Genomic DNA, 24,705 nt, shown 5'->3' on the forward strand with positions numbered 1-24,705 from the left:
CCTGTTTCAAGCTTGCATCATTAGGTTTGTGGTAATATGAGTATAACCATATATGTATTTAGGAAGGAACATGCAATGTAAGCGGAATATCATCTTAAATAATAAAGGTAATAAAACTGGACTGTGACATCTTTGTAAACAAACTGAGGCAGTTAGATAAAGTAAATACAGGACCACACCCTAAAGAATGATACATGGCTTTATTGGATAAGACTTTAACACGTTTTTCAGCATAAAAAAAATAGTGTTTGTGTTATTAACTTGTTTTAGTCACTTAGGCTGATATAGGCCTTGTCTGCCAGGGGACCTCCTATGATACACTTAGTCCCTTCGCTCTCTCTCAGATTCTGAGAAGTTGGTTTCTCTGATGCTCCACTGTTGTGCAGGTTCCCTCAAATTGCAGCTACACCTGGATCCTGGATCACTGTAAATATATTATGTTAGTCGGCTCTGTTCTGTACGACATCTATTGCACGTCTGTCCGTCCTGATTTGTGATAATGGGCTTTATAAATTTTTATTAAAATTAAATTAAAAATTGAAAGTTGACACCATATTTTAAGACACTTAAGATTTTGACATTTTAGAGTAGGGTGGAATCAAAATAAAAAAGCTGGAATATCTTTAATAATGTGACCACTAAATATCACTACAGCTTCTGGGGAAATATTAAGTTGGTTTCACATTTCTAAGATTCTTTCTTGAAATTAGGCCCTATGTTCCCACAGCCCTATGTTCCTACATTTCTAAGATTTTTCTTGAAATTAGGCCCTATGTTCCCACATTTCCCACATTTCTAAGATTTTTCTCAAAATTAAACCCTATGTTCCCACATTTCTAGAACATTTTCAGGTCTTGTGTTCCTACATTTCCAAAAACACTTACCAAGAGAGTAGCGCAGTAGCCTTGATGACACTGACACGGTAACACAGAGGAGTTTTCAAATAGGCATCCTCCTTCCTTAACGTTTCCTCCATGAGCCTATGATGCCTCCAGAGGGCTGGAAAGTGACTCCAAGCATCCCAGGAGCACCCCCCCTCTATGCCAACCTGGCTTTCCAGAGGTAGGATGCACTGCAAACTATGGTTTGTATTCGACTGATCTGACCAGAAGCTAGACAATGCAAGGCCTCTGTGCTACTTAGTTTGTTTATTTAAAAGGACAATGTGCATTTACATTAAATGTTTGCAATAAACAAAGATTTAGCTAAAAGCTACATTCCATCTGTAGTCCATTGCTACTGGATAATAGGTTGGGTGTAATTGGCTACCGAATTGGGAGAAAGGAGGATAAAATCTGATACAAATTTATGAATAAGGAAATGTGGGAACATAGGGCTGTGGGAACATAGGCACGCTCCCAAATCATGTTGGTTGTGCTAAGTGAATTGAGTTTGCCAGTTGGATCTACCTAAAATGATGCAAATTGTTACCTTAATTTTTTTAAGTTGAACTAGTGGATTCTTTTTTACAGTGCATTTTAGCTTTTTATTGTGTTTAAGTGATGTATATTTTCACACCCACATAAACCATTGACCACAAACTAACAGCCACACAATGACCTTGGGTTATCCAGGTTTAAATTATCTAATAAACATATATATAATTGACCATAAATCAATCACACAGTCCAATACATATTTATAGCTCCCTTCATCTTGTCGCGCGCATTAACTGTGCACACAGGCCGCGCGCGTCGATGACGTCAGCAAGTCGTTTCCCATCATGGCGGCGGAAGGCTGTGAGGAGGAGATGAGCGGCAACGGGGAGCTCGAGGAGTCTTCAGGTAGTTTAATTAACGTTAATGAATGTGAAATAAAGAGCTGCGTAGTTTCGGAGATATGAACGAGCTTTAGTTTCAGCTGCAGGTGTTTAAATTAAAGGCTCAGACCGGAGCTCTTTTAGGCACAGGCATGACAAGCTAGGCTAGGCTAACGTAACACACACCGCGACAGAGCACAGTGTTCTGTACACCAACTTTAACTTACTCACCTTCCCGTGTTTAACAAGGTGCTATGCGGATGCTTGTAACGTTAGCCTTTTGTCACAGGTTAGTTAAATGATGTCCACAACAACCTAACAGTACTGGAGTTAGCACTGTAGTGGAGAACAGACCGGTTTAAAGTCAGTGCTTCAAATGAATGAAACATCCCTCTGCAGGAGCAACCTGGGGGCGTTTCAGGAATAATAGCCTTAAACTACTCATTTAGGTTTTGCTTTGTTGGTTTTTTTTGTAGTAGTTAGCGGTATAACTGGTTTAGCTGCCCAATGTAATCTTATAAAATGTTGAGCTTTCATGAAATCAGTCGCACCGCACCATGTTTGGATTTGACCACAATGTTATATCTGCTTAAAATATGTTTGATTGATTTACTTCCAGTTTGTAATAATTATTGTAGCATGTGCTCATGCATTGGTCATTCTCACCTTGTTACATTATAGGAGCACTTGTTGGCCCCTTTGTCACAAAACTATCCAGGAAACAGACGAAACTTAATGAGTTACATCACATTTCATTCAGAAATTGTGAGAGTATGTTCAGTGCTTCTTCTCTTTTACCATGTAACAGAGAAAAAACAGAAGCACTCAAAGGTTTGTTTCTGAAGCCACCACACCTTAAACAAACAAACAAACAAGTAAGGAGAATGGGAAGACAAGGTGTTGAAAGATTGAAGATGTTTCATTGTGCAGTGAGAGTACAACCCAGGAGCGTAAATATAGACAGTGCAGGCAGGTGTGTTACAATGGGGCCTGTGGGGGTGTGAATGATTCAGACAGCCACCTTGGAACTCCCCCTGTGTTTATACAAAAACACACATTAAGTTAAAAATGGTGCCATTTGCTATAACATGCTAACCCATCTCCGTCATAATTTTCTTTTCTTTTTGAGTAAAATAGTCAGTAGCAATCTATAACTATATTTAATGCTTATTCTTCAAAAATATAAACACTCTGAGTAGACTATAAATACCTACAAAAAACTACTCACTTTAATGAAAAATGTCTTATTCTCTTTGATATTTTTGTCATATACAGGTATGCAATGAGGATTGTTGGGTAGCGTATATTAATGTTGTCCAAGGTCAAGTCTGTATTTGATCATCTGACAAGATGATACGATACAGTAGGTAGTTTAGGTGCAAAATCTGTCAAGACTGACAAGCTGAGCTCATCTGCAAGCCCCAGCATGCAGTCATGCCTTTTGAGTATAAAAGCAGCAGTAAGAAAGGACAAGAGAGAAACTAATAGAAGGACAGCGAATCAACGCTCGCTAAATTAGACTCCTTTGCCATTAGTGTGTGTTTGCGCCTTATAACTAGTAAATAAGGGTCCATCACAACCAACTTAAGCCACTGCAACAATGTTGCAGCAAAGTCATTGTTGACTTCTCAGTCATGTGTTAATGAGTGAAAATTACGGAGCCTTGAAAGTCTTGAAAGGGGAAATTTTTTACATTGTGTGCTCAAGATATAAAAAAAGAGACCTGTTTCTCTTTTGGGAACAACTTATTTATCTTGTGCACACAAATTACTTTTAACTTTTTCCCTCAGTATAATTTACCTTGTGTGCACAAGCTGAAAAAAAATTCACCTTTCGGGACTTGACGGGTTGTTGAAATGGCTGACTAACACACTAGATATCCATGGTCAGTGGTGAAAACTTCACCTTAGTAATGTGTGACTGATCAGTTCAAAGGACATTCTGGAGCCAAATTCAGGGCCACGCTTGTCTAGTAAAAAGTAGCCTATGTTCTTACTGTAAAAGCTTCACGAAAGATGTTTCAAGTTATGAAATAAATGAACAAGAGGGGCTCATCTGTAAAAGCCTTTAATTATGTAAATAAAGACCGACTGATTTATTACCCTTTCATCTTCACCCCCTCTTTAGCCATGGAGGCTTCTGACGATCCTGCCTTGTCTTCGACTGAGATGGCAGTAAATTCAGAAGAGAACGGCAGTCTTGCTGTGGCCCCTGAGGCCCCTGAGGCCCCTGTAGGCTCTGACCCTGCGACCTTCACCATGCCCCAAGCTGCAGAAGAAGAGGAGGGAGAACTACCTGCGGACTTTGAGCGCCTGTGGAAGGCTGCCCACGACAATCCTCAAGACTTCACCAGCTGGACCGACCTGCTGCAGTATTGCGAGCAAGAGGTGTGTGTTTGTTATTTTGACCTAAGAGAGACGGAGGAAAACTGATGGGCTCAGATAAAAAATGTAGGACACCATCATCTTGTCTCTCAGTAATGATAAGGTTGAAATACTGACCTTCAGTGTCCCCAAGAGGCCACAAAACATGTTTGGTCTGAAGGCTTGTTGCAGCCTCATTTGGATCAAAATTTTCTTTCATCTGTTCAGAGTCATGTCACAGCGTCACGCAGAGCGCTAGAGGCTTTCCTCGTTCGCTACCCGCTCTGCTACGGCTACTGGAAGAAATTTGCTGATCTGGAGCGCCGCGCTGGATACAACAATAAGGCAGAGGAGGTAAGGAGGTGTTTCTTCTTTCCCATACCATGAATACATTGAAGGGCATTTAGACAGTGTTTTTCACTAAATGGTTGTGGTGTGTTTTGTCAGGTGTGTGTTCAGGGTCTCCAGGCGATCCCCCTGAGTGTAGATCTGTGGATCCACTACATCAATCTGCTGCTGGGAACACTGGACATGAACCTGCCTGAGTCGCCCACACGGATTCGCAGGTACTCTCACATACATACACATAAGACTCGTTGGGTCTCATTCATGAAGTGTTAGTAAATCTGTGAATAGATTTCCACAGAAACAACGTTGGTACTAAAAACCCACTCTGGATTCATGAATGCCGCAGAAAGCTTAATGTTCTCATGTTTTAATTGTTCTCTGACCTCAACACTCAGTGTGTTGGAGGACGCGGTTGTGGCAGCAGGTCTGGACTTCCACTCAGACCGGCTTTGGGATCTATATGTGGAGTGGGAGAAGGAGCAGGGGAACATGAAGAACGCAGCAGCCGTCCTGGACAGAGTCCTCAAAGTCCCCACACAGCTTTACAACACCCACTACGACAAGTAAGACCACACAGACATGAGCCAAGCCAAACTTCATTTTTAAAATAAACATAGTGATGCATTATTGTCTGTACCAGGTTTACTATTGTAATGATAAATGGTATATATGATTCAGTCACCATAGGCTTTTTTAGGGAAATGTTAAGTCAACATACTATAATGATCTGTCAAATACTCTCCTCTGACTTCAGCACCATTAATCAAATTTACATCCTGCTCTGTTTTTCCCCTCCTGCCCTCCGTCAGGTTCAAGGAGCACCTGAACGGCCACGAGCCCAAGGAGGTGCTCTCCTCAGAGGAGTACGAGGAGCTGAGGGCGTTGTGTCGCCAGAGTCAGAAGGCAGAACGTGCAGAACGGGCACAGGAGGAGGAAGAGGAAGAGAGGCCGCCGGGGGAGGAAGAGCCCGCCACACCTGAGGGCACAGACTCTGTGAGTAACCTCTGACTGCCTCGCACTTGGTTTCAAACATGTCTGCTAGTGAGACGTGAGTGAAAGAGATGGTCACATAGGTGATTGGTTCTGTGTGTGTGTGTGTGTTTAGGAGGAGTTAATGCAGAAGATAAGGGAACAAGTGCTGATTCGAAGGGACAAAGTTTACCAGGACAACGAGGGAGAAGTCCGCAAGAGATGGCACTATGAAGACGCTGTGAGTTTTTTGATACTTTCTTCTTCACTCTGTTATTTTATTATTTTCCTCATCTTCCTTCCTTTGTCATTCAGTCACCTTTTCTATTTTTTTGAAACTCAAAACCAAGAAAACAAAATTAATTTATAGGCACTTTGTTCTGAAACGTTATGAATCTAGGGATGAGCAAAGTATTTTGATTTCATTTTTTTCTTTCTGGACACGTTACACACTTTGATTACATGCTGATTTATTCTTCTGTGGCCCCTAGATCAAACGTCCCTACTTCCACGTCAAGCCTCTCGATCGCCACCAGCTGCGGAGCTGGCACTCCTACCTGGACTGGGAAATCGCTCAGCTGAGCAATGACACCAAAGACCCCCAACAAGGTGACTACATGATAAACATACTGTCACATGTATATACAGTCTGAGCGATTCTACAAGTTTCTGTTAACATCTGAAAGTGTTTTCATGCCACTAGATCCAAACCAGGCAGCCGCAGAGGGGTCAGAGGTCACAGCTCAGCCTCAAGAACAATCAGAGGACACTGCAGTTGCCACTGATGATCACAGGGTTCGCATCCTCTTCGAGCGCTGCCTCATTGCCTGCGCTCTGTATGAGGAGTTCTGGACCAGGGTAAGGAGGAAAAGCGTGTTGAAGAAAGCACAAGAGGGCATACACAGATTAAAACAGTGTATGATCACTGGTGTGTGTAAAGCTGTGATCTCTGTTTAACGTGTTCCTGTACATGTCGTCCAGTATACTCAGTACCTGGAGCCGCAAAGTGTGGATGAGGCGCGGGCTGTTTTCAAACGAGCCTGTGAGATCCACCTGATATACAAACCAAACATCCACATGCAGTGGGCCACCTTCGAGGAGAGACACGGTACGAGAAAACATGAACGCACACCAACACACACTGTACAGACACAGCAGCAAACAGTGTAGACAGTAAACATGGAGGGGACTCCAGGGAGGCGCAAGAATGTGAACAAGTCTCAGTTCTCTTGTTCTGGGGAAAAGAAGGAGAAACTGGTGGAGTGAAAGAGAGTCTTTGTTTGCAGTGTTTCCCACAGAATTGTAATCTCTGTGTGGTGGTAGCTGAGGAGTAGTGTGGACAATTGATCAGTCGATCTGTTCAGAGCTGATCAGATCAGATCGATGAATGAGAGGAGCAGCTGTTTGTGAATGAAAGCAGACTTTTAGCCCCAGCGCAATGCAGAGTCAATATTCACTTTTACGGCATGTGACATTCTGCTGCTCAGACTGTGCCTAGAGCTGTAGTTCCCAACTGGTGCAGCCACAGGGACCAGATTCCTCCTTAGTCATTAGTTGAAGATCCACACGGTTAAATATATTCAGCGTCATACTTGTGTTTGGCCAAGTCATCGAGCTAGTTTGCTGTCTCTGTCAAGTAGCTGCCCATTAGTCACTAACTTTACAGCAAGAAAAGGCACTTCAAAAAGCAAGAGTTAAAACACTGAATTTCCCCTCAGGGGGATTAATAAAGTGAATAAACTTAAACTTAAACTTAAAAATAAAAGCTCTATGCTGGCAATTCACTGTACTTAAAAAAAAAGTGTTTTTTACACATTTGACACGTTTATGAGTCACTTGCGGTCCATTCAGAATGGACCTGCTACCCACTTTTGGACCACGACCCACCAGTTGGGAACCACTGGCCCAGAGAATGCTCTGTGCTGTGGGATTGTGGAGCAATCAAAGCGTATTTATATTCCAACAGCACACCTAATAAACGATCTGGCTCCAAAAATAGAAAATCAAAATGTGGCGGCAGATGTTTTAATGTGGAGGGCCGCCACAAATAAATGAATGTGTGAGAAACTCTGGCATTATTCAAGTGAGAAAATCCTGAATTTTGAAATGACTTGCTTCTCATTCCCATGGTCTTCTCCCACTAAAATAGCGCAGCTAACCAGTTGAGGCAGCAAAATCCAAAATGTAAAGCTTATACACAAATGCAGTTTATCTTAATGGATTATATTGATGCCGAATTAATAAGAATACTGTCGACATATGTCGCCTTTTATCTTGTGTTATTAAAGTAATGTGTTTTTGCAGATACATAAGGAATTGTTAATATGTTATTTCTTTAAGGTAGTTTGGTGTAATATTTTCCACCAAACTCCACAGGGTGCCTGCAACAGTCAACACTTGTGCATCAACCTAATATTTAAATGAGTAGAAACACCTCTTTCTAATATAATATAATTTCTTCATTGTCATTGTACTGGTGCATATTATAAAATTAAGAGACATCAGTATTACACAGAGTTAGGTATTGTACAGTATAAACATTGTCCATGGTAAGGTTTACTTTGGGTCCAAAGATCATTGTGGTGATGGCCCGAGGATACAAACCGTTGGTCAATCTTATGCTGTGTGGTTTGATGAACCTGTAGCACTCTTCTGAGGGCAGAGGGACAAACAAGTGCAGGGTGGGGTGAGATGGATCCTTTAAAATGCCAGATGCTTTCTGCAACCAACAGGAGCTATAGATGTCTTCCAGGGCAGGCAGATATATGTTAATGACCTCCCTGTCAGCCGCAGAGCTGTTGCCATACTACATTAGGATCCCATGTGTCAGGACACTCAGTGGGTAGCAGTAGAAGGACACCAGCAGCTGTTGTGGCAGGTTGACTTCCTGAGTGTTCCTGAGGAAGTTGAACCACTGTCCCTTCTTAACCAGAGAGTTTATGTTGGTGCCCAGGAATAAAGCCGTCTGATGCAAAGTGATGATGATGATGAAGTGATAATGGAGCTATTATAGACAATTGTATCATGAAAACTCCCTCATCTTCCCTGTCAGGTGACTTAACCGAGGCCCGCCGGGTGTTGGAGGCCCTGGAGAAAACCCTACCAGGGTTGGCAGTGGTCCGTCTTCGCAGGGCGGCTTTAGAGAGGCGAGCGGGCCAGCTGGACCAATCAGAGGCCCTGCTGCAGGAGGCGGTGGCCGAATCCAAAGAGAAGCCCACGTTACACGCTTTTTATTCCATCAAGCTGGCTCGTCTGCTGCTGAAGCTGGGCAGGAACCCCAGCAGAGCCCGCACGGTTTTACAGGAGGCGCTGGAGATCAGTCCGGTGAGATATCAACGCTCAGTAATATTCAGCCAGTAGCACCATCGCAGGATTTTGACCAGTCTCCTCTCAGAATTTTGTTGTTGTACAGAGATCTTTTTATTTTAAAGCTGAGTTTAAATTTAAGGAAGTTTTAGTGTGGATGTAGCCTAAGACACATATAGTAGTAACTGAAGCTCTTAATTGCTGCCGTCTTCCTCCTCATGACCGTGTATCCCTCCTCAGGATAACGATAAGCTGCACCTGAACCTGCTGGAGCTGGAGGTGTCAGGCGACCCCTGGGCGTCAGCTGAGGCGGTGCAGGAGTGTGTGACACGAGCCCTGGCAGCTCCCCTCGCCCCACACACCAAGATCCTCTTCTCACAGAGAGGCCTGCAGTTCGCCGAGGACTACAGCAACTCTATCCAGAGGTCAGAGTTCGACATAGGTCTGATGTAAACCCTGATGGTAACTAACAAACTATCGTCTTTTACTTGATTGTTGTTCATTATTGTTTCTGTGTCATCTGCAGTGTGCTGTCCGTCTATGAGGAACACCAGAAGCTGCTGAAAGAGCTCGGTGGAACGAAGAGAGAAGCAGAGAATGGGTAAATGTTGCAGCTGGCAGTAAATAGCGTCATAAATAGTTGCTTATTTGGCTGGTTTCAAGTTGCCAAATTAATGCATTACATATAAAACTGAAGTTTGTTCATATGTTAGCTTTGTAACTTCAGTACTGACTTGGAAAATCATGCATGCTTTAGAATTTAAGTGTCATAATTACCCAGTTTAGGGCTTTATCTAAAGAAAATCTCAGTCTTAAGAAGACTTTGTCTTATTATTGAGTCCCTGGTTTTTTTTTCTTTATAAAAAGCAAAACTAAATCTGACAGCAGTGTCTTATGAGTTTACTTTTTCTGATGCACATCGACTTGTTGCACAAATTGTCTTGACTCAAGTGATGTATTGATTTGTTCTAGCTGCTCTTTTGATGATTTATCTCAACCAACTGGGGGAATCAGTTTAAGACAAATAAGATTTGAATTCTGCATATGAGAATGATAGTGATTGGAATTTTTTGTGTGTGTAAATAAGAACTTTCTTTATTGTTACTAATAATTACATCATTTTTAATAATTTTAATGATACTTTTTAGGGATGAGGACCCGGAGAAGCTGAGCAAAAGTGAGGACGGCACCGCTGTTGCCGTGTCTGCACCCACCATGCCGCATGTCCCTATCACCACGCCCCCTCCTCCTGTGATGGGCACAGACGCCACCTCACAGGCCGCCTACGGGGGATATGGCAGCTGGTACCAGGTAGGATTTAGATTATATCAAAGTCAGAGACAAAATAGTAGATGATTGTTTAGGTGAAAAACCATTAGGTAAATCTAAAGAAACATTTGCACAGTGAGCTTTATTCAGGTGCAGGACAATAAAGCCCATGAAATACATATATCACGTGTGGGGTGGGCAATATATTGAATATACTCAATGTATTGTGAGATGTAGTCAGTGACTATATTGCGAACATCAACTATAAGTGTCACGCAATTTTTTTTAAAGCCACTGGCATGACATTTCCTTCAGCGTTTTGCTTCTCTTGCGCTTTCCTATGGCTCTCTCCCTTTTATAGACACAAAAAGAAAAACTCACATAGTCTAGACGTAGTTGCCTGTTTTGTATTTGGGGGAAGCAGGAAACAGAGAAGGAGCCTAGGGAGAGCAAAAGAAATGGAAAGCGTTGAAAATGGAAGTGGATGAACTGGTTCTGATAAGAAACAGCACTGGATCCATTCACTTGCAGTGGTTTGGATATCGTAGGGAAGATGCTGAACAAACAATCGTTATCTCCAGTAATGCAGCAAAACCCAGTGCCACAAAAGGTAGCAGCACCTTCACCATTTGAAATGCCACCCACTAAACACCAAGAATGCCTAAAACTCTGCATGTCCACATCTCCGCCCACACAAAGTAAAATGTGGTCAAAGAAACCAGAAACAGGAGCAAATGACTCAGTGCTCTTTGTTTTTCCAAATGAATCCCATATGACATAAAAAGGTCCAACCAGCTGTTAAAGCCCACGTGGGTGCAATCGCCCAGTTTGGATAAATACTGTGTTGTTAAGTGTAAACTTGTTTTGTGGTTGTGATTCTCACTTTTTCATGTTCCAGTAGAATCCACCAATGAAAATGAACAAGAATGTTACAGACATAGAGTATGCTGCAGGGACTAATAAAATTAAAATGGTTTAAGTTGAAGTAGAACGACTCCATAGAAGGGTTTAGCCACAATCAGACAGTTTGCAGCTTGCTGCATTTTTTTTTAATTGTTCCTAAGCAACCGCTGAATCCCCTGTTGTTAGCTTAACTGCTATTTAGCTGTGAAGTAAACTAACAGAACTGTACCTTATAATCTGCATGAAAATTGGACAGTTGGAGGGCGGAGGGAAACAGATCTGTGTGGGTACATTAGAACCTCAGAAAGAAGAGAAATCACAGAGAGTACCACCGGCTGGTCAAGGAGCTTCGTCTGGATGAGCGTTGGTTCAAGGCCTATTTTAGGATAAGTTGGTGACAGGTTGACAATCTGCTGTCAATCATCGGGTCTAATTATTATTGGTGAAATGTTACAAAGTAGCTGAGGCAACAGTTTGTCCAGATAAGTCTTGCAGCTTGCAGCAGATGAAAGTGAGCTAATGTTATCTTAACGCAGACCATGTACGCTACGAAGGTTTGCCCCTTACAAAGTGTCCACAGGTACCAGACAGTTAAATTTAATGCCTTTTAAGACCCGATCAAGTCACCTTTTAACCAAGTTTAGGACAGCGTTTTGGACCAATCATGTTGTACTTATTCAAACATCACAGGTAAGCATTGCAGGGAAGTAGTATGTATGTGGTCTTGTGCAGAGGTAAGTGTTATGTAGGAATATGGTCATTAGAGTGAGTTGAGTCAGTCTACATTTTGCCAACAGATAAGTGCAAGTATGAAGTATTAAGTTTTTTTTTTTTTTTTTAAAGATTTGTAACATTAGAAATTTGGACTTTTACATAGAAAGGCTTCACTCATTATCACATAAGGAAATCATGTTTGCAGTAGTTATGACCTCACAAATTAAAATTTAAGACTATTAAGTGACTTTAAAGTCCTTATTGTTGAGTTTAAGACACTTTAAGACTTTTTAAGGACCTGTAGACACCCTGCTCTCAGTTTAAGCTCCGATGAAATTGGGCAAGTTTTTTTCCCCAAGTTTGCTCCTACAGAATTGTGAATAGTGGAAAAATGTAAAGCCCACAGCAGCGCAAAAGCAGCGAGCCAAGTGCTTCACTGTCATTGAAAACAATTGTAAACGGCTGTCCCAGGCTGCTAAAACACGCTCTGTCTGATGGGGGACCTCAGGGTACAGTTTGAGATGTTCACCTGTTTACCTTATGACCTGTTTGTGGTGTTTGTTTTCCAGCAACCGCAGTACGGCAGCTACGGCTACCAGAACACCTGGAACTACAACCAAGGCTACTATCCCCCCAGCTAAAGTGACTATGACACCAAAAGAGCCACAGGAAATGGTTTAACCCAGGATGATGACTCTCCAACTGAACAACAAACTGAACCACCCGGTCCAGCCGGTCCACCTGCTAAAACAACATCCCAGCATCCTTTCCTCTCCGTCCTTCCTCAGAGTGTCCTGGATTGGTTGAAATAAGGGACAGGAGTCGAGCTCTTTTAGCATGTCGTGTTATGTCAGTGTTAAATCTGAGGGACAGGTGCAAAGGTGATAAAAGGAAACAGTGACACTCCCATGCTCAGTTCATCAGTGTCTCTCCATTTTAATCAGAACTATTTTTATATTTGTTTGACAGCCTTTGCTCCTGTTTTAACGTCATCCAGATTATCCAACTCTACAGGTGATGTATGATTGACATTTTGTACCATTCCAGAGTAGGCTATATGTTGTTTTTTCTAATGTATATAAAGGTGTTTTATAGTGTGTCACAACTGAACTGCTTTGTGTCTGTGTTTCTGTTTGCACACATTTCCCATAACGGGTGAAAAATCAGCGTCACACTCATTAATAGTGAAACTAAAACTCTTAGCCTGAGTCCTGTTCACTACTACTACTACTTTTTCTAATAGGTTTGGAAAGAGTTTTCTCAAGAACCACTCCTGAACCAAAACCACGAAATGCAAAACTCCACCCACCCCACCACCCGCACATATGACCAATAAGCTTTGCAGCATAACCCTGAAACTGGCTGCGACCTGAAACCGCAAATCCTAATATAACCAAGTGCCATTCAAGTAATTTGGTTAGGCAGCAGGTTTAAAGTGATTACTTTCATGCACGTGAAACCAAGATGTTACATTTTATAATGAGGTTAACTCAGGAAATACATTTTAAATGAACCTTTTTTGGGATATGCTCATAATATTGAGCAGAACATCTCTATAGGTGACATGCCTGTTAGCAACACACTTGAATGAAGCAGCTCTAATATTAAGAGAGTATCATTTCCAGTTTTTATCAGTTAGATATTCAAACAGCCAGCAGGTATCAGAGGCTTTAATCTTCACCTTAGTGGTCTGGAAACAAAGGAAGGAACCGGTTTTACTTCCCATTTTATTAAGTCTCTTGAGGTCCTTATAGGGCGCTACAGCCCAAAGCAAAAGTTAAATGTAAGCAGGGCAAACTCTCACATTTTCTTCCTCTAGGATCATTGGCAACAGTCCACTTATAGACTGTTTCAAACTTGACATCATAAACAATCTTAATGTGTGTGTTAATGCAGTACCTGACCGGAAGTAAACAGCCATTGCCATAGCAACAGAACAGCAGTGACACAGTCTGTCCACACACATGGATGTTTCAGGCTCAGGTGAAGGGAAATTAGTGAGAGCTCACCTTACTTACTTACCTGTGAATGTAAACGCCTTTTACTCCAGGCTGTCAGCACGCTAAGCCCATTTTCTCTCACACACACACACACACACACTGTGTTAACCAATGGTTAACCTCAGCCCGAGGCCATACAATTCACACTGCTCCTCTTCTAGCCCCGGGTTAACTGTCAGTTGGGATGCATAACTTATGTTAACAGTCTGAAATTTGTTTGTTTACTTGGTCCTGTCTCACACTTGTCTCACAACTTGTAGCCACAGGTTAAGTTAGGGAATAAACCTGTAAACTCGAGAGCAGGGCCAGAAATCCCATGGGCTACAGTCGGGGTTAGCCCACTTAAAATTAGTCAGGGTTGTGCCAGTGTGAACACTACTACGTTCAGCTACACTTACTTGGGGCTAAGTGCAGTGTGAAAACCAGTTTCTTTGCTCTGAGGTTCCCCCACAGCCCTGTCAAGTGAACTCACGTATCCAGTCACTGATTCCCAGTGTATGTTCCGAATGTATAACGCCATTCAGTTTATAAAATTGGACGTTAATACATATTTTTTCATATATTTTTGAACTGTCAATATTTAGATTGGTTTATCATTTGAACTGCTCAGTCCATTTATGCATTTCTTACTCATTACTTTTACCTGGTCAAACTTCTGTGCTCACTTGCTAACTAGCTTTCACGCACTCTTACTCGTGCAACTCTAACATGAGGTATTCAGGTGTTATAGCTGACTTGATTTGTGGCTGTATTTTTTAATCAGATCATAATTTCCAATTCTCAAACTAATTGAGCTACTCTACAATCTTTCCATGTCCACCTGGGAGTCACTGCTCTAAAGGACAGCAAAAAATTCAGTGTATTTTGCCCATTAATTTGATTATCTGACTTTTATAGAGAAGACTTCAGCCTCTGGAGCCCACCGGCTGAATACACCAGCAGGCCTTTTATAACAGCACACACTTAGACTTGTCATAGCTGACAAAAACTCAGGTGTCACTAACATTAAAAATGGCTCTGCTCTATTCAAGTGTCCCAGTGAGTCAGCGCGCACAACACCAGGATCTTGAAACTGAAGCAGCCATCACTCACTTTATTATTTACACCTGTGTTCTTCCTCCTGACGCATCAAACGGTCCTCTGGGAAAAACACCCATTAATATTTCACTTCTTTTGTGTGTCCTGAGATTCCAGATGTTTTTAAATCCAGTGGGCAATCCTACACAAGTATACTGTAGATGCCTGTTGGTCTGTGACCTATTCCAGTTATACATAGTTCTTTTGGTCAACGAATCATATGAAAGACAAGCGACGCAATAATCTCAGCAGTTTCTGACTTCTCTCCCTTAACCCCAAGCCCATTTGTTCCTACGTAAATCTGAGAGACTTAAATCTGACAGACAGACAACCATTCACACTCACATTCACATCTACGGCCAATTTAGACTCACCAGTTAACCTGCATGTCTTTGGACTGTGGGAGGAAGCTGGAGTACCCGGAGAAAACATATGTAATTGTTAAAAAAACAAAAAAACAACACTCCACCCTCCTGATTCTCCGACTCAGCTTTATTTTAAGTAGATTCTTGGTGATTATGCAGACATAACTGTCGATAAATTTTAACTTATAAAAAAACTGGCAAAGTAGAACGTCACAAAAAACAGGAAGATCATGGGGATTAAATTTAAGGCCCTTTCAGAACCAATCAAGTAGGTCTCGTGTGGTACTTTGCCATGAAAAGATCGGTTTAAAATTAACGACTCTGTTCTGTATCGTTTTTATAAATGTGTTGTTGAAGAAGTATCCGTCAGAAGCCAGCTATCTTCACTCTTTGAAAAAGTAAAAGTCAACGTCAGTCTCACTGCACACAAACCAATTCACATCAAGTGCAATCAGTCAGCCCAGAATGGCATCAGGCGTCATTCAGTTAGCCAAACCGCTTGTCGCTGTAAACTTCTTAAATGTAGTTACACACAATCTGAACGCAGCCTTGAGTGACGTCCCTCTGCTTTAGTTCAGTTAGCTGGCTTATAGAGTGATACTAGGAAGGTGGTGGTGGTGGCTCTGTTCCCGGTTCAATCTGTTTGTGGTGTCTCTTGTGTTGATGATGAAGTGGAAGTGGTGAGGTAGGCTCACAGAGCAGATCCTCCTGATCTCACTTTTTGGTAACAACCAGCACAGCTGAAGGCACCAAACCTAAAAAAGACATGAAAAGAAATGTCAGATTCAGTCTGTAAAGCCCGGTTTCCACCAAGCTCAGTATGCTTTTTTTCCGTCTCCACTGTGAAAAGTTGTGGATGGTACCAATGGAACCCCTCTGTACCGTCCCTATTTCTGATCACCCCTCTGTTGGGGGACTTTTAAGGTGGAACGTTAACTTGTAATTTTACTCAATGCATGAGGTGACAACATGAATCAATCAGCAGGGTCACTTTTGGTTCCAAAGGTACCATATCGAACGTGTTAGGTGGAAACTAGGCTTTAGTGTCTGAGCTCAGCAAACCTGTCTCAGGTCCAGGTACAAAGACACATACACTGACAATTATTTAAAGATGGAGTGCAGGACTTTTTCACTTCTAAATAAACATCTGTTACGTTAAGTTCTTGCCAAACGAGTTTATACAATACTGATTAAGCCTCTCGCTACAGGGAAAGCTCTCCGTTTTTCCCCCATACACTGGAGTTGTGTTGACTTGTGTCTGTAATGACTTTCCAGTGTAGTCGCAAGGGAAGTGATGCATTTTACATCACTGAGCCAGAGCTAAAGGGGCAGAAGGGAGGAGAGACCACAGTGACGGAGCAGCAGTTTGAGTATGGCAGAAGCTACGCTAAAATCCGAACAAGCATCCAAGAGAAGTTTCTGAAGTGAACTCTACTTTCAGAGGAAAGTTTGAAATTAAAAACAGAAAGTGATTGATGGTGTGGACAAACACAGCTCACCATTGCTATAGCTTTTCATTGTTAAAGAGTGCAAAAGCAGAGAAGGAACTACGAGCAGACACAGATACTGCATTACTGCTTGCTCTTATTTGCATGGGAAGACCTGAAGAGAGCGCTCCTGGCGTTGGGGGGATGCAACAAGTTAACCTGCAGGCATACGTCATGAGCACACGTCAACAGTGCACGTGTAAATACTCTTGCTGCCAGAGGGGGAAGACAAAAAGTTCAGCACTCCAGCTTTACATGATGTGTCTTACAGTAAGCATGCTCTGTATTCAAGTGTAGTTCCCAGCCCGGCGCTCACCCAGTTCTTTAAGGGGCTTCTCCATGTCCAGTTCAGTGTAGACGTGACGGGGGTAGGGCGACAGCAGCGTGAAGTCCTGACCCTCAGGTGTGTTGCCGTTCACCTGCACGTAGACGCGCACTGCCGCCAGCGGCTCCTGGGCCTTGAAGACTGCCATGATGGTCGAGCCGTCCAACAAACGTACCTTCAACAAAACAATGGATTAACACAGGAGCAACAGAAAAAATGATCATTTAAATTCAGATTTGAGGTCTTAAATTAAAAAATAAGTCAAAACTAATGATGAGTCTTAAACGTCTGTTCTGTTTTTAGTCTATTCATGTGTGCTGAGGTGGTGTGAGGAGCAGCATGTGGGTGTCACTGAAGCTTGTACCTGTATCCTGGACTCATCATACTCCTTCTTAGTGGGTGGAGGGCCGTGACTAGTGGGTGACGAGGGGCTGGGCTCGGCAGGTGCAGTCGTGCTGGGGGGTCCACCGCCTCCAAACTGAATGGGTAAAAAACAGAAACAAACAAACAATCATCTTAATTGTTACTGGTTCCAACAGAAGTGGTAATAGAGAGAAATATGAAGAGGACAGGGAAAACTGAAATTGGACAAGAAGCGAGATAAACAGTTGGGTTACCTTTTGTGCTCTCTCCTCTCTGTCTCGTGCAATCTTCTCTTTAACCCTTTGCCTGACAGGAAGAGAAGCAGCACAATAAGAGGCATGAAGAACATACGTACAGTAGTTAAAATAATTTTCAAATTTTGACCGTCTGATGTGAAGTTCTAAGTGCTGTAGTGTGGGATCACCACTGTGCTGCTGACTTAAACTGAAAACGGAACATGTCAGGGCTGAACGGTTAATTGAATTTTATTTCAATTATGATTTTAGCTTCCAACGATTATGACATAACAAGATAATCGAGATGTGCAGCATTCCGTTCCACAATGACGCTCTTGTTTTGTCTTATGTGATAAATCCAGCACACCTCTTTCCTTTACCCAGGGTGTTTACAGTAATCAGACACTTACTTGAATGCTTTTTAACACCTTTTCACGATTATTTTTTTCACCAAATATAAGTCTGATTTTTGGACAAATACCTTGTTTTTTCTTATTCAAGCATTTCAGGGGAGTATTAAGTAGTATATGTGTGGTCCTATGCAGTTGGACGGTTTTATGTAGGAAAGTGGTTATTAGAGTGAATTTAATCTACATTTTGCCAGCAAGTAAGTGCAAATAAAAGATGAGGATTAGTGGGAGGTTTAAAGATTTGTAGCATCAGAAATGTGGACTTTCATACAGAAGAGTTTGATTCATTTTGATGAAAAGAATCTAAAAGACAGATTCATTACTTTACATAAAATGTTTGTAGTGATTAAGGCCCCACAAATTCAAAATCTGAGACTATTTAATGACTTTTAAGGCCTGCTATTTATAAAATTGAAGATATTTTAAAACTTTTTAAGAACCTGCAAAAAACATGTTTACCACAGTGTGCTCAATGATGCCAACCTTGCGTCTTTCCTGCTAAATTAGAACCCTCTTTGTGACTTCCTAATAAGCAACTAGCGACAAATTTTGCAGCCTGTTTACCAGAGAAAAAGCGAGGATTATATTTGAATATATCAGAATGTAATTTGTTCCCATGATTGCTGCTCAGAGTAATTACAGTCCACGGCTCACAGAGTCTTTAGTAATTTCCTTTTTTGGTAAAATGTTCCTTTTATAGTCTTCAGAGAGAAGTTAAGTAATTTCTTTAGGGAACAGAAAATATGAAGAGTGGAAACATGTTTGGATATTTAGGTACATTATTATTTCAGCCCTGGTCAAACATGACAATGTGGTCCATGAAAAGTACTGTTACTAAGCCCCAGTGTCACAGACATTATTATCTGAATAACTGTGTTATAGCGAATACGTTACCTTGCCAGTTTGTCCTCCATCTTCTCTCTCCTGCGCTGATCAGCAAGTTTTTTCATGTCATCATCCTGCATCTTCTGGCGAATCTGCTGCAGCTCTTGGCCCTGTTTCCTCCGCTGCTTCTCCCTCTCCAACTCCTCTGCCCGCTCTCGCTCTCGTCTCTCCGCCTGCTTCACCCGCATCAGCTCCTCTAGCCTGAAAAAACACGCACGCACATGTGCCTTTTTTTACACGCTGCAGATCTTCCAACAGAAGGAGGAGGCATGAATGAACAGAAACGTATTTCCACATTATGTTTAGCAAACTGATGATGGCGGATTATATTTGCAGTGATTTTTAGGTGAAGTAAAGTGATGTTATGTCAGGAGTAGAGGCTGTGAGTTGGACATTCAGCACTGGAAGGATTTTGTCAGTGGTGTGTGCACTCTGACCTTTTAACTTGCTCTAGTTTCTCCTCCTCCGTCATCGGCCTCTTTGCACTCTGGTCACCCTCCAAGTCTCCACCTGCTGTCCCTGCAGCCGAAAAGAAATGCACATGAGAAAGTGAAAGAGGAAAAAAGAGAGACAGAGAGACATACTGTGTGGTGTTAAAACGTCTTACTGTCAACCACAATTCAAAGCAAAAGTCGCATGCTGACAGAATAAGGTTACCTAACCTACACACCTGACACCACAAACCTTACACCCCCAGTGTGGACTCAGAAAACCTCGACAACAAAACACTAACAGAAACAAACAGAGTGAGTCGACCACTTCAAGGTGATGACAATAGAAAGCAAAAACTGAAGGGTGTATCATGTTCAGATCAAATTAACAGTAATGCCCACCTCATTTACTCAAACTAATTCAGAATTTATGCCTCGTTTATAGATATGAAATACATGGTACTGAACATGTGACTATAAGAGTGGGCAATATGGAGAAATTCCTGTCACATTGTGTGCAATTTTTTTTATCATTATATCAATATATATCCTGTTACAGTTTTGTTTTTTTCTTTCTAATTTTGTAGAAGATTCCTGTACACTTTTTGAACTTTATCTTATTAGATAAAACTGATGTTTTTCTTTGGGGATATAATTTACAGTTGAAAAAAGTAATACATCGCAATATAACGCAATCAGTTTCACTACAATACTCAGCATATCACAACATATTAAAAATCACAATAATATATATATTTCCCCACAGTATGTATATATCTTCATATTGCACATCCCTAGATGGCTTTTATGTTGGTGTCTGATGTGCTTCCATCGCCCTGACCTTCAGCTGTGTCTGCAAGCGACGGCTGCTCTGTAGTCGACTGGCTGTCTGCTTCTCCTCCCAGGACGTTCCCCACAGGAGGCACATAGGGCTCATCAATGTCTGGGTCGTTCTCATGTTCCATTAACCTGAGGAGAGCACATCACAGGGGAAAGATGAGAGCTGCAGCTTTGTTGATTACAAGACAAATATGCAGGTGAATCAGCAGCACAGGTAAGTGATGACAGAGGAGCTCACAGGTGGTTCAACACTAGCACGGTCACTTCTTCTTTTTTTTTTATGAACACTTTTTACGTTCAATACGTATACAAACAAACAAAAGAAAAAGAAAAATGAAAAGCAGTACACCAGGGAAAAAAGACAAATATGAGGTCATGGGATGTTTGATACAATAATCATGTGGAGTCTGTCTCACTTGCTAAATAAACACATCATTTTCTCCACTGTTTTTCTCCCAATTCTTTTTGATGTCGTATGGAATATGTCATCTGTTCCAGAAGATGTAAGTGTTTAACAGTATTAATAAAGAGACTGGCAGTGGGCGGTATTTCTGGAGCCAGTATTTGGTAATGGCATTTTTATTTGCTGTCGGCAGGATCTTTAGTAGATAGATATCATCTTTACTTAGTCTGTTAAGGATGTGTCCAAGAGAAAGGGACATGAATGTTTTTGAGATGATTGTTGCTACTTCCTTCCAGAACATCTGAATAAAAGATCAAGACCAAAAACTATGGGCATGGTCAACCAGGATTTCTCCAGCGGAAGTTTGTCTGGTAGTTAGTGGAGGTCAGCTGTGTTTCCCAGGCATTCAGCTCAGGTATTGAATGCCTAGCTCCTTTTCTCCATCGTCGTTTCACTTAGTCTGTACTGTCCTTACTCAGTGAAGTGATGCCATGGTAGTAGCATGGTCACTTCTGTGTGTGTGTGTGTGTGTGTGTGTGTGTGTGTGTGTGTGTGTGTGTAAGACTCACCAGTCCATGGCTTGCTCTATCCCCTGGTTTCCTGTGTTGGCCACAGCCTTTTCCCTGAAAACACGTGACAAAGGACAGTCAGGTCCACTCCAGTGTTACACAGGTTTACTTTCACGTCTCAGGAAGCAATCTCAGTTCTATGAACTACATTAACCAGGATGAATGTTTGGATATGGTGTCACTCACGCTCTGTTTCTGTCAAAGCCCATCTCCAGCAGGCTCTCTAGTGTTGTTAGCTCTGCCATTTTGACCTGAAACAGATTGTATTCATACCTTCACATTAACAAGTCATTCAAGTTTCATTTGGATGTACTGTCACTCTGCTGTTAGCTCCTGATAACAGAGGGTAAGTCACAATATTGAACCAATACGATTCTGTAAACTTGTAACACTATCTAAAAATCAATACAACAGCTCATGACTTTACTTTAGCTCAGTCCTGTCTAAAGGAGCTGTATCACCACTGTAGTCTGAATATAACGCTGTATGAACACATATTATACAACCTCACAACACACTTGTTTACCCCAGCTCGCTAGTTGCAGCCATTTAATATCATAACTGTCGTTATGCTGAGTGCTAAAATTAGCATTAATGTGGCTAACGTTCAAATTGCGAAAGCTAGCTGAGAAGCCTCGTTAGCTAGCACGATTAAAAACGACCCGGAACTCTCGCGAGCTCTCCGTCACTACATCCGATAATGTCTGTTCATATGTTACATGTAAAGGCACACATGTGTGTTATTTTATTTCCTACAGAGGCAACATAAGCTAATATATTCACGGAGACAACGTTAGTTAGCTACTCACACATCAGGCAACACCGCTTCAACTATACGGGAACACGCATGGGTCAAACAGAACCGCACGAGAATAGCGATTTTTTTTCGGGCTCTCTGTGCGGCTGTTCCTGAAACCATCTTCTGAAGTCTTCTTATGATGTTCTTATAATGTTTGTGCATTAATATATCTACATCCATCATACCCGTTATTAATGACACTTGACAGTAGTCAGATATTCTCAGGCAAAACATGAAGTTTCCCACTCTACCATTTTGTCATATATTGATATGTATTGTAACAGTCACTTTATATATACTTAGGTCACTGTTTTATAAACGTTTACACCTCTTTGTACATATATAAATGAGGCAATGGGCCCCTGGGCACAGATATGCAGAGGGCCCCACCACCTTTGCAGCATATGAGCAAGGCAGGTTTTGGTTTTGTCTTGTTCTTGCATCTCTTTGTAGTTATGCATCTCTTTGCGGTTTTGTGTCTCTTTTTGTTGTTGTTTCACATTTGTCATCATTATGTGTCTCATACATAGACTGTATAAAAATAAGAGTCTCATAGCAGTTCTTTTGCAGCCCTTGGTGGTCTTTTTGAGTTTTTTCCTGGCTGGTATGAGTTCATTTGAGTGACATTCTCTTTATCTGAGGAACTTAGGTGTCTAGTTTCTGTCCTTCTTTTGTCCTTTCCTTTATTTATTCATGTTTATTACACACTCTGATTTGTCTGCACTTCACTAAACTTCAGTGTTTGTATTGCTGTTTTTATTTTGATGGTGCCTACTATTATATTTGTCTCATAAAGCACTTTGTAACTAAAGTTTATTATTATTGTTAGTATTTTGCAGGTAAAGGCCAGAGGGGCCCTGACTCTTTGGGACCCTGGGCCTGGGCCCATTCAGTAAACTATCCATAGGTTTACTACATTCATGTTTGCATTCAGTTTATTAATTTGTAATTACTCTCTAATGTATGTTTATATTACTTTATTCTGTATTTAATTTATCTTATATGTAATCCCTTATTTTAAAATCCAATATGTTATGTTTAGATTCTCATTTTGTTTTTACTTGTGTGATCTTCTTCTTCTTCTTCTTCTTCTATATATATGTAATTTGCATTCTTCTAGGCAGCCTGAGCTTTTCATTACCAGCAGCTGCCTAATTTTTGTGCATAGGCTATAATAGATAAAGAACTTTAACTTTAACTCTGACAATAAACTTGACAAATATGACGATAGATTATTCACCTGTGTTGGAAGAAGTCTGCAGATCCTTTGAAACTTAAATGTAAAACCACAGTACAAAAATACTCTTATAGGTTACGTAAAAAATCCTGAATTTAATATTTTTTTTAAGTGCCATATCATTATATATTTGATATCTTGGAGTATCATTGATGCAAGAATGTGAGCAGCTAGCTATTAAGAGATCTTAATGACTTTTTGTCCTGCTGAGCAGCCAAACCTGTAAAAATGTGCAGCAATATAAAGTATAAAGTTCAACACCTGCCTGTGAAATGTATGAGATGTAGAAGTGTAAAACACCATAAAATGGAAGCACTCTGGAAAAGTACAAACACCTTGCCTGTGGCATTGTTTGAATGACCAGTGCAGCTACCTCTGGACTTTATCTGTACAAACTGGAACACCCTTTCAGTGTCTTCCACACAGGTTGGGTATAGATGTCTTCAGTGGACTCTCTCGGGCTGAGTTATATACAGATAGGTGACGAGAGGGCGTCAAAAGAGCAGATGTCCCCCCTCTTTGTTAACTGTTTTATGAATTTTTTTATTATAAAGTCACTAAACACCAGTTAAAGCCACACGAAGTGATGCATGAATTCTTGTCTTTATGTGTAGCGTCTTCTTCACAGTAGACTTAATACAAATATATAAAGTTATATGTGTCTCTACATGTGTTATACAACAATTGTGACAAATGAAGCTGCAGGCTCAAATTCAACCACCGCTGTAACATAAATATTTTGATATGTGATCCTGGGGGACAGTTAGTCTAAATTATGTAAACAATGTAAAACAAGTTCAACAGGTACTTTGTTTACTCTTAAGAGACAAAGAAGGAAGGAAGGAAGGAAAGAAAAAGAACTAAACTTTGACTTGCGCATCTTGGGTGCATCAACTGCAATAAACTCTCTCTCCACTTGGTTGTTTAAACAGTTAATTATAATTAGGTCGTCCCCATATGAGGTATGTCTCTGTATGGTGTTGAGAGAATGTGACAGCCGAGGCAGGAAGCAGTGACACAGTGAATGAAGAGGCCTAAGTGTGAGGAGGCTGATTTTGAAGTGCTTTGGGGCCCGCTGGTGTCTCTTGTTGGCTGCTCTCCATCTTGTGTGATTTTTATCCTGTCTTCATGTGTCTGTGGGTGTTCAAACAGAGTGCAATTTGCTGACTTTTATGGGAAGGTTGGGTCTGTTACATATTTACAGTGAGTGTAATGATTAATTTTTTCGCTCTCCCCCACGCAGTCTTAAGCAGCCATCATTCACAAGTCTGCCATTTCTCAGGAAAAGACTCCTTCCTCAGCCTGCTCACTCCTATCTGACTACTCTCTCCTCTCATCACTGTTTTTCTCTCCTGTTTGCCATTTATTTCTTTGGCTTGCTTTTCCTCTCGCACTCAATCTGTCTTTTTATTCTGTTTAGCACTTTTCTCTCAGAATTAATGACTGAAATGAGCCTCATTTGCAGTATTTTCTTGGTGAGTATGAACTTTTTATATACATTTAAATGTGAATTGTAACTTAGTAATCAAAGACACTGTTTTATTTTATCATATATCAGCCACGTTACACATACATAGGACAGATCTAGTTGCTTTTACACTAAGAGTATCGTGTAATTTTGTATTGATTGACTCTGTAAGCAACCTG

General features: G+C 41.3%; 2 protein-coding genes across 4 annotated transcripts; one reads left to right on the forward strand and one right to left on the reverse strand.

Annotated features, from left to right (window-relative positions):
* Positions 1-1,699: 1,699 nt before the first annotated feature.
* si:ch211-114c17.1 (pre-mRNA-processing factor 39) lies at positions 1,700-12,741 on the forward strand. The gene is made up of 15 exons (XM_049585358.1): positions 1,700-1,784; positions 3,887-4,146; positions 4,351-4,476; positions 4,570-4,688; positions 4,866-5,033; positions 5,280-5,463; positions 5,576-5,680; positions 5,931-6,048; positions 6,143-6,297; positions 6,421-6,547; positions 8,492-8,763; positions 8,986-9,170; positions 9,272-9,346; positions 9,894-10,056; positions 12,201-12,741. Exons 1-15 carry the CDS (start codon positions 1,724-1,726, stop codon positions 12,270-12,272), a joined length of 2,190 nt encoding a protein of 729 aa, XP_049441315.1. The 5' UTR covers positions 1,700-1,723; the 3' UTR covers positions 12,273-12,741.
* Positions 12,742-15,182: 2,441 nt separating this feature from the next.
* Positions 15,183-21,880, reverse strand: ubxn1 (UBX domain protein 1). Of its 3 annotated transcripts, none has more exons than XM_049586479.1 (10): positions 21,832-21,880; positions 21,209-21,273; positions 21,023-21,076; positions 20,052-20,179; positions 19,217-19,298; positions 18,789-18,980; positions 17,503-17,554; positions 17,250-17,363; positions 16,877-17,060; positions 15,183-15,828 (listed from the first exon to the last, which is right to left on the reverse strand). In XM_049586479.1, exons 2-10 carry the CDS (start codon positions 21,265-21,267, stop codon positions 15,788-15,790), a joined length of 906 nt encoding a protein of 301 aa, XP_049442436.1. In that variant the 5' UTR covers positions 21,268-21,273; positions 21,832-21,880; the 3' UTR covers positions 15,183-15,787. The 3 variants fall into 3 exon arrangements, with proteins under 3 accessions (XP_049442436.1, XP_049442437.1, XP_049442438.1); XM_049586480.1 differs by lacking the exon at positions 21,832-21,880 and adding an exon at positions 21,529-21,671; XM_049586481.1 differs by lacking the exon at positions 21,832-21,880 and adding an exon at positions 21,549-21,607.
* Positions 21,881-24,705: the final 2,825 nt, after the last annotated feature.

Source organism: Epinephelus fuscoguttatus, linkage group LG9, assembly GCF_011397635.1.
Source record: "Epinephelus fuscoguttatus linkage group LG9, E.fuscoguttatus.final_Chr_v1".
Taxonomy (NCBI): Eukaryota; Metazoa; Chordata; class Actinopteri; order Perciformes; family Serranidae; genus Epinephelus; species Epinephelus fuscoguttatus.

Excerpts from the sequence above, each read along its gene's own strand:
- ubxn1 (XM_049586479.1), bottom strand. The coding sequence starts at position 21,267 with ATGGCAGAGCTAACAACACTAGAGAGCCTGCTGGAGATGGGCTTTGAC. Across the intron at positions 18,981-19,216 it reads AAACTAGAGCAAGTTAAAAG|GCTAGAGGAGCTGATGCGGG; the intron begins GTCAGAGTGCAC and ends GTGTTTTTTCAG. Across the intron at positions 17,061-17,249 it reads ATGATGAGTCCAGGATACAG|GTACGTTTGTTGGACGGCTC; the intron begins GTACAAGCTTCA and ends GTTTTGTTGAAG.
- si:ch211-114c17.1 (XM_049585358.1), top strand. The coding sequence starts at position 1,724 with ATGGCGGCGGAAGGCTGTGAGGAGGAGATGAGCGGCAACGGGGAGCTC. Across the intron at positions 1,785-3,886 it reads GGAGCTCGAGGAGTCTTCAG|CCATGGAGGCTTCTGACGAT; the intron begins GTAGTTTAATTA and ends CCCCCTCTTTAG. Across the intron at positions 4,477-4,569 it reads ACAACAATAAGGCAGAGGAG|GTGTGTGTTCAGGGTCTCCA; the intron begins GTAAGGAGGTGT and ends GTGTTTTGTCAG.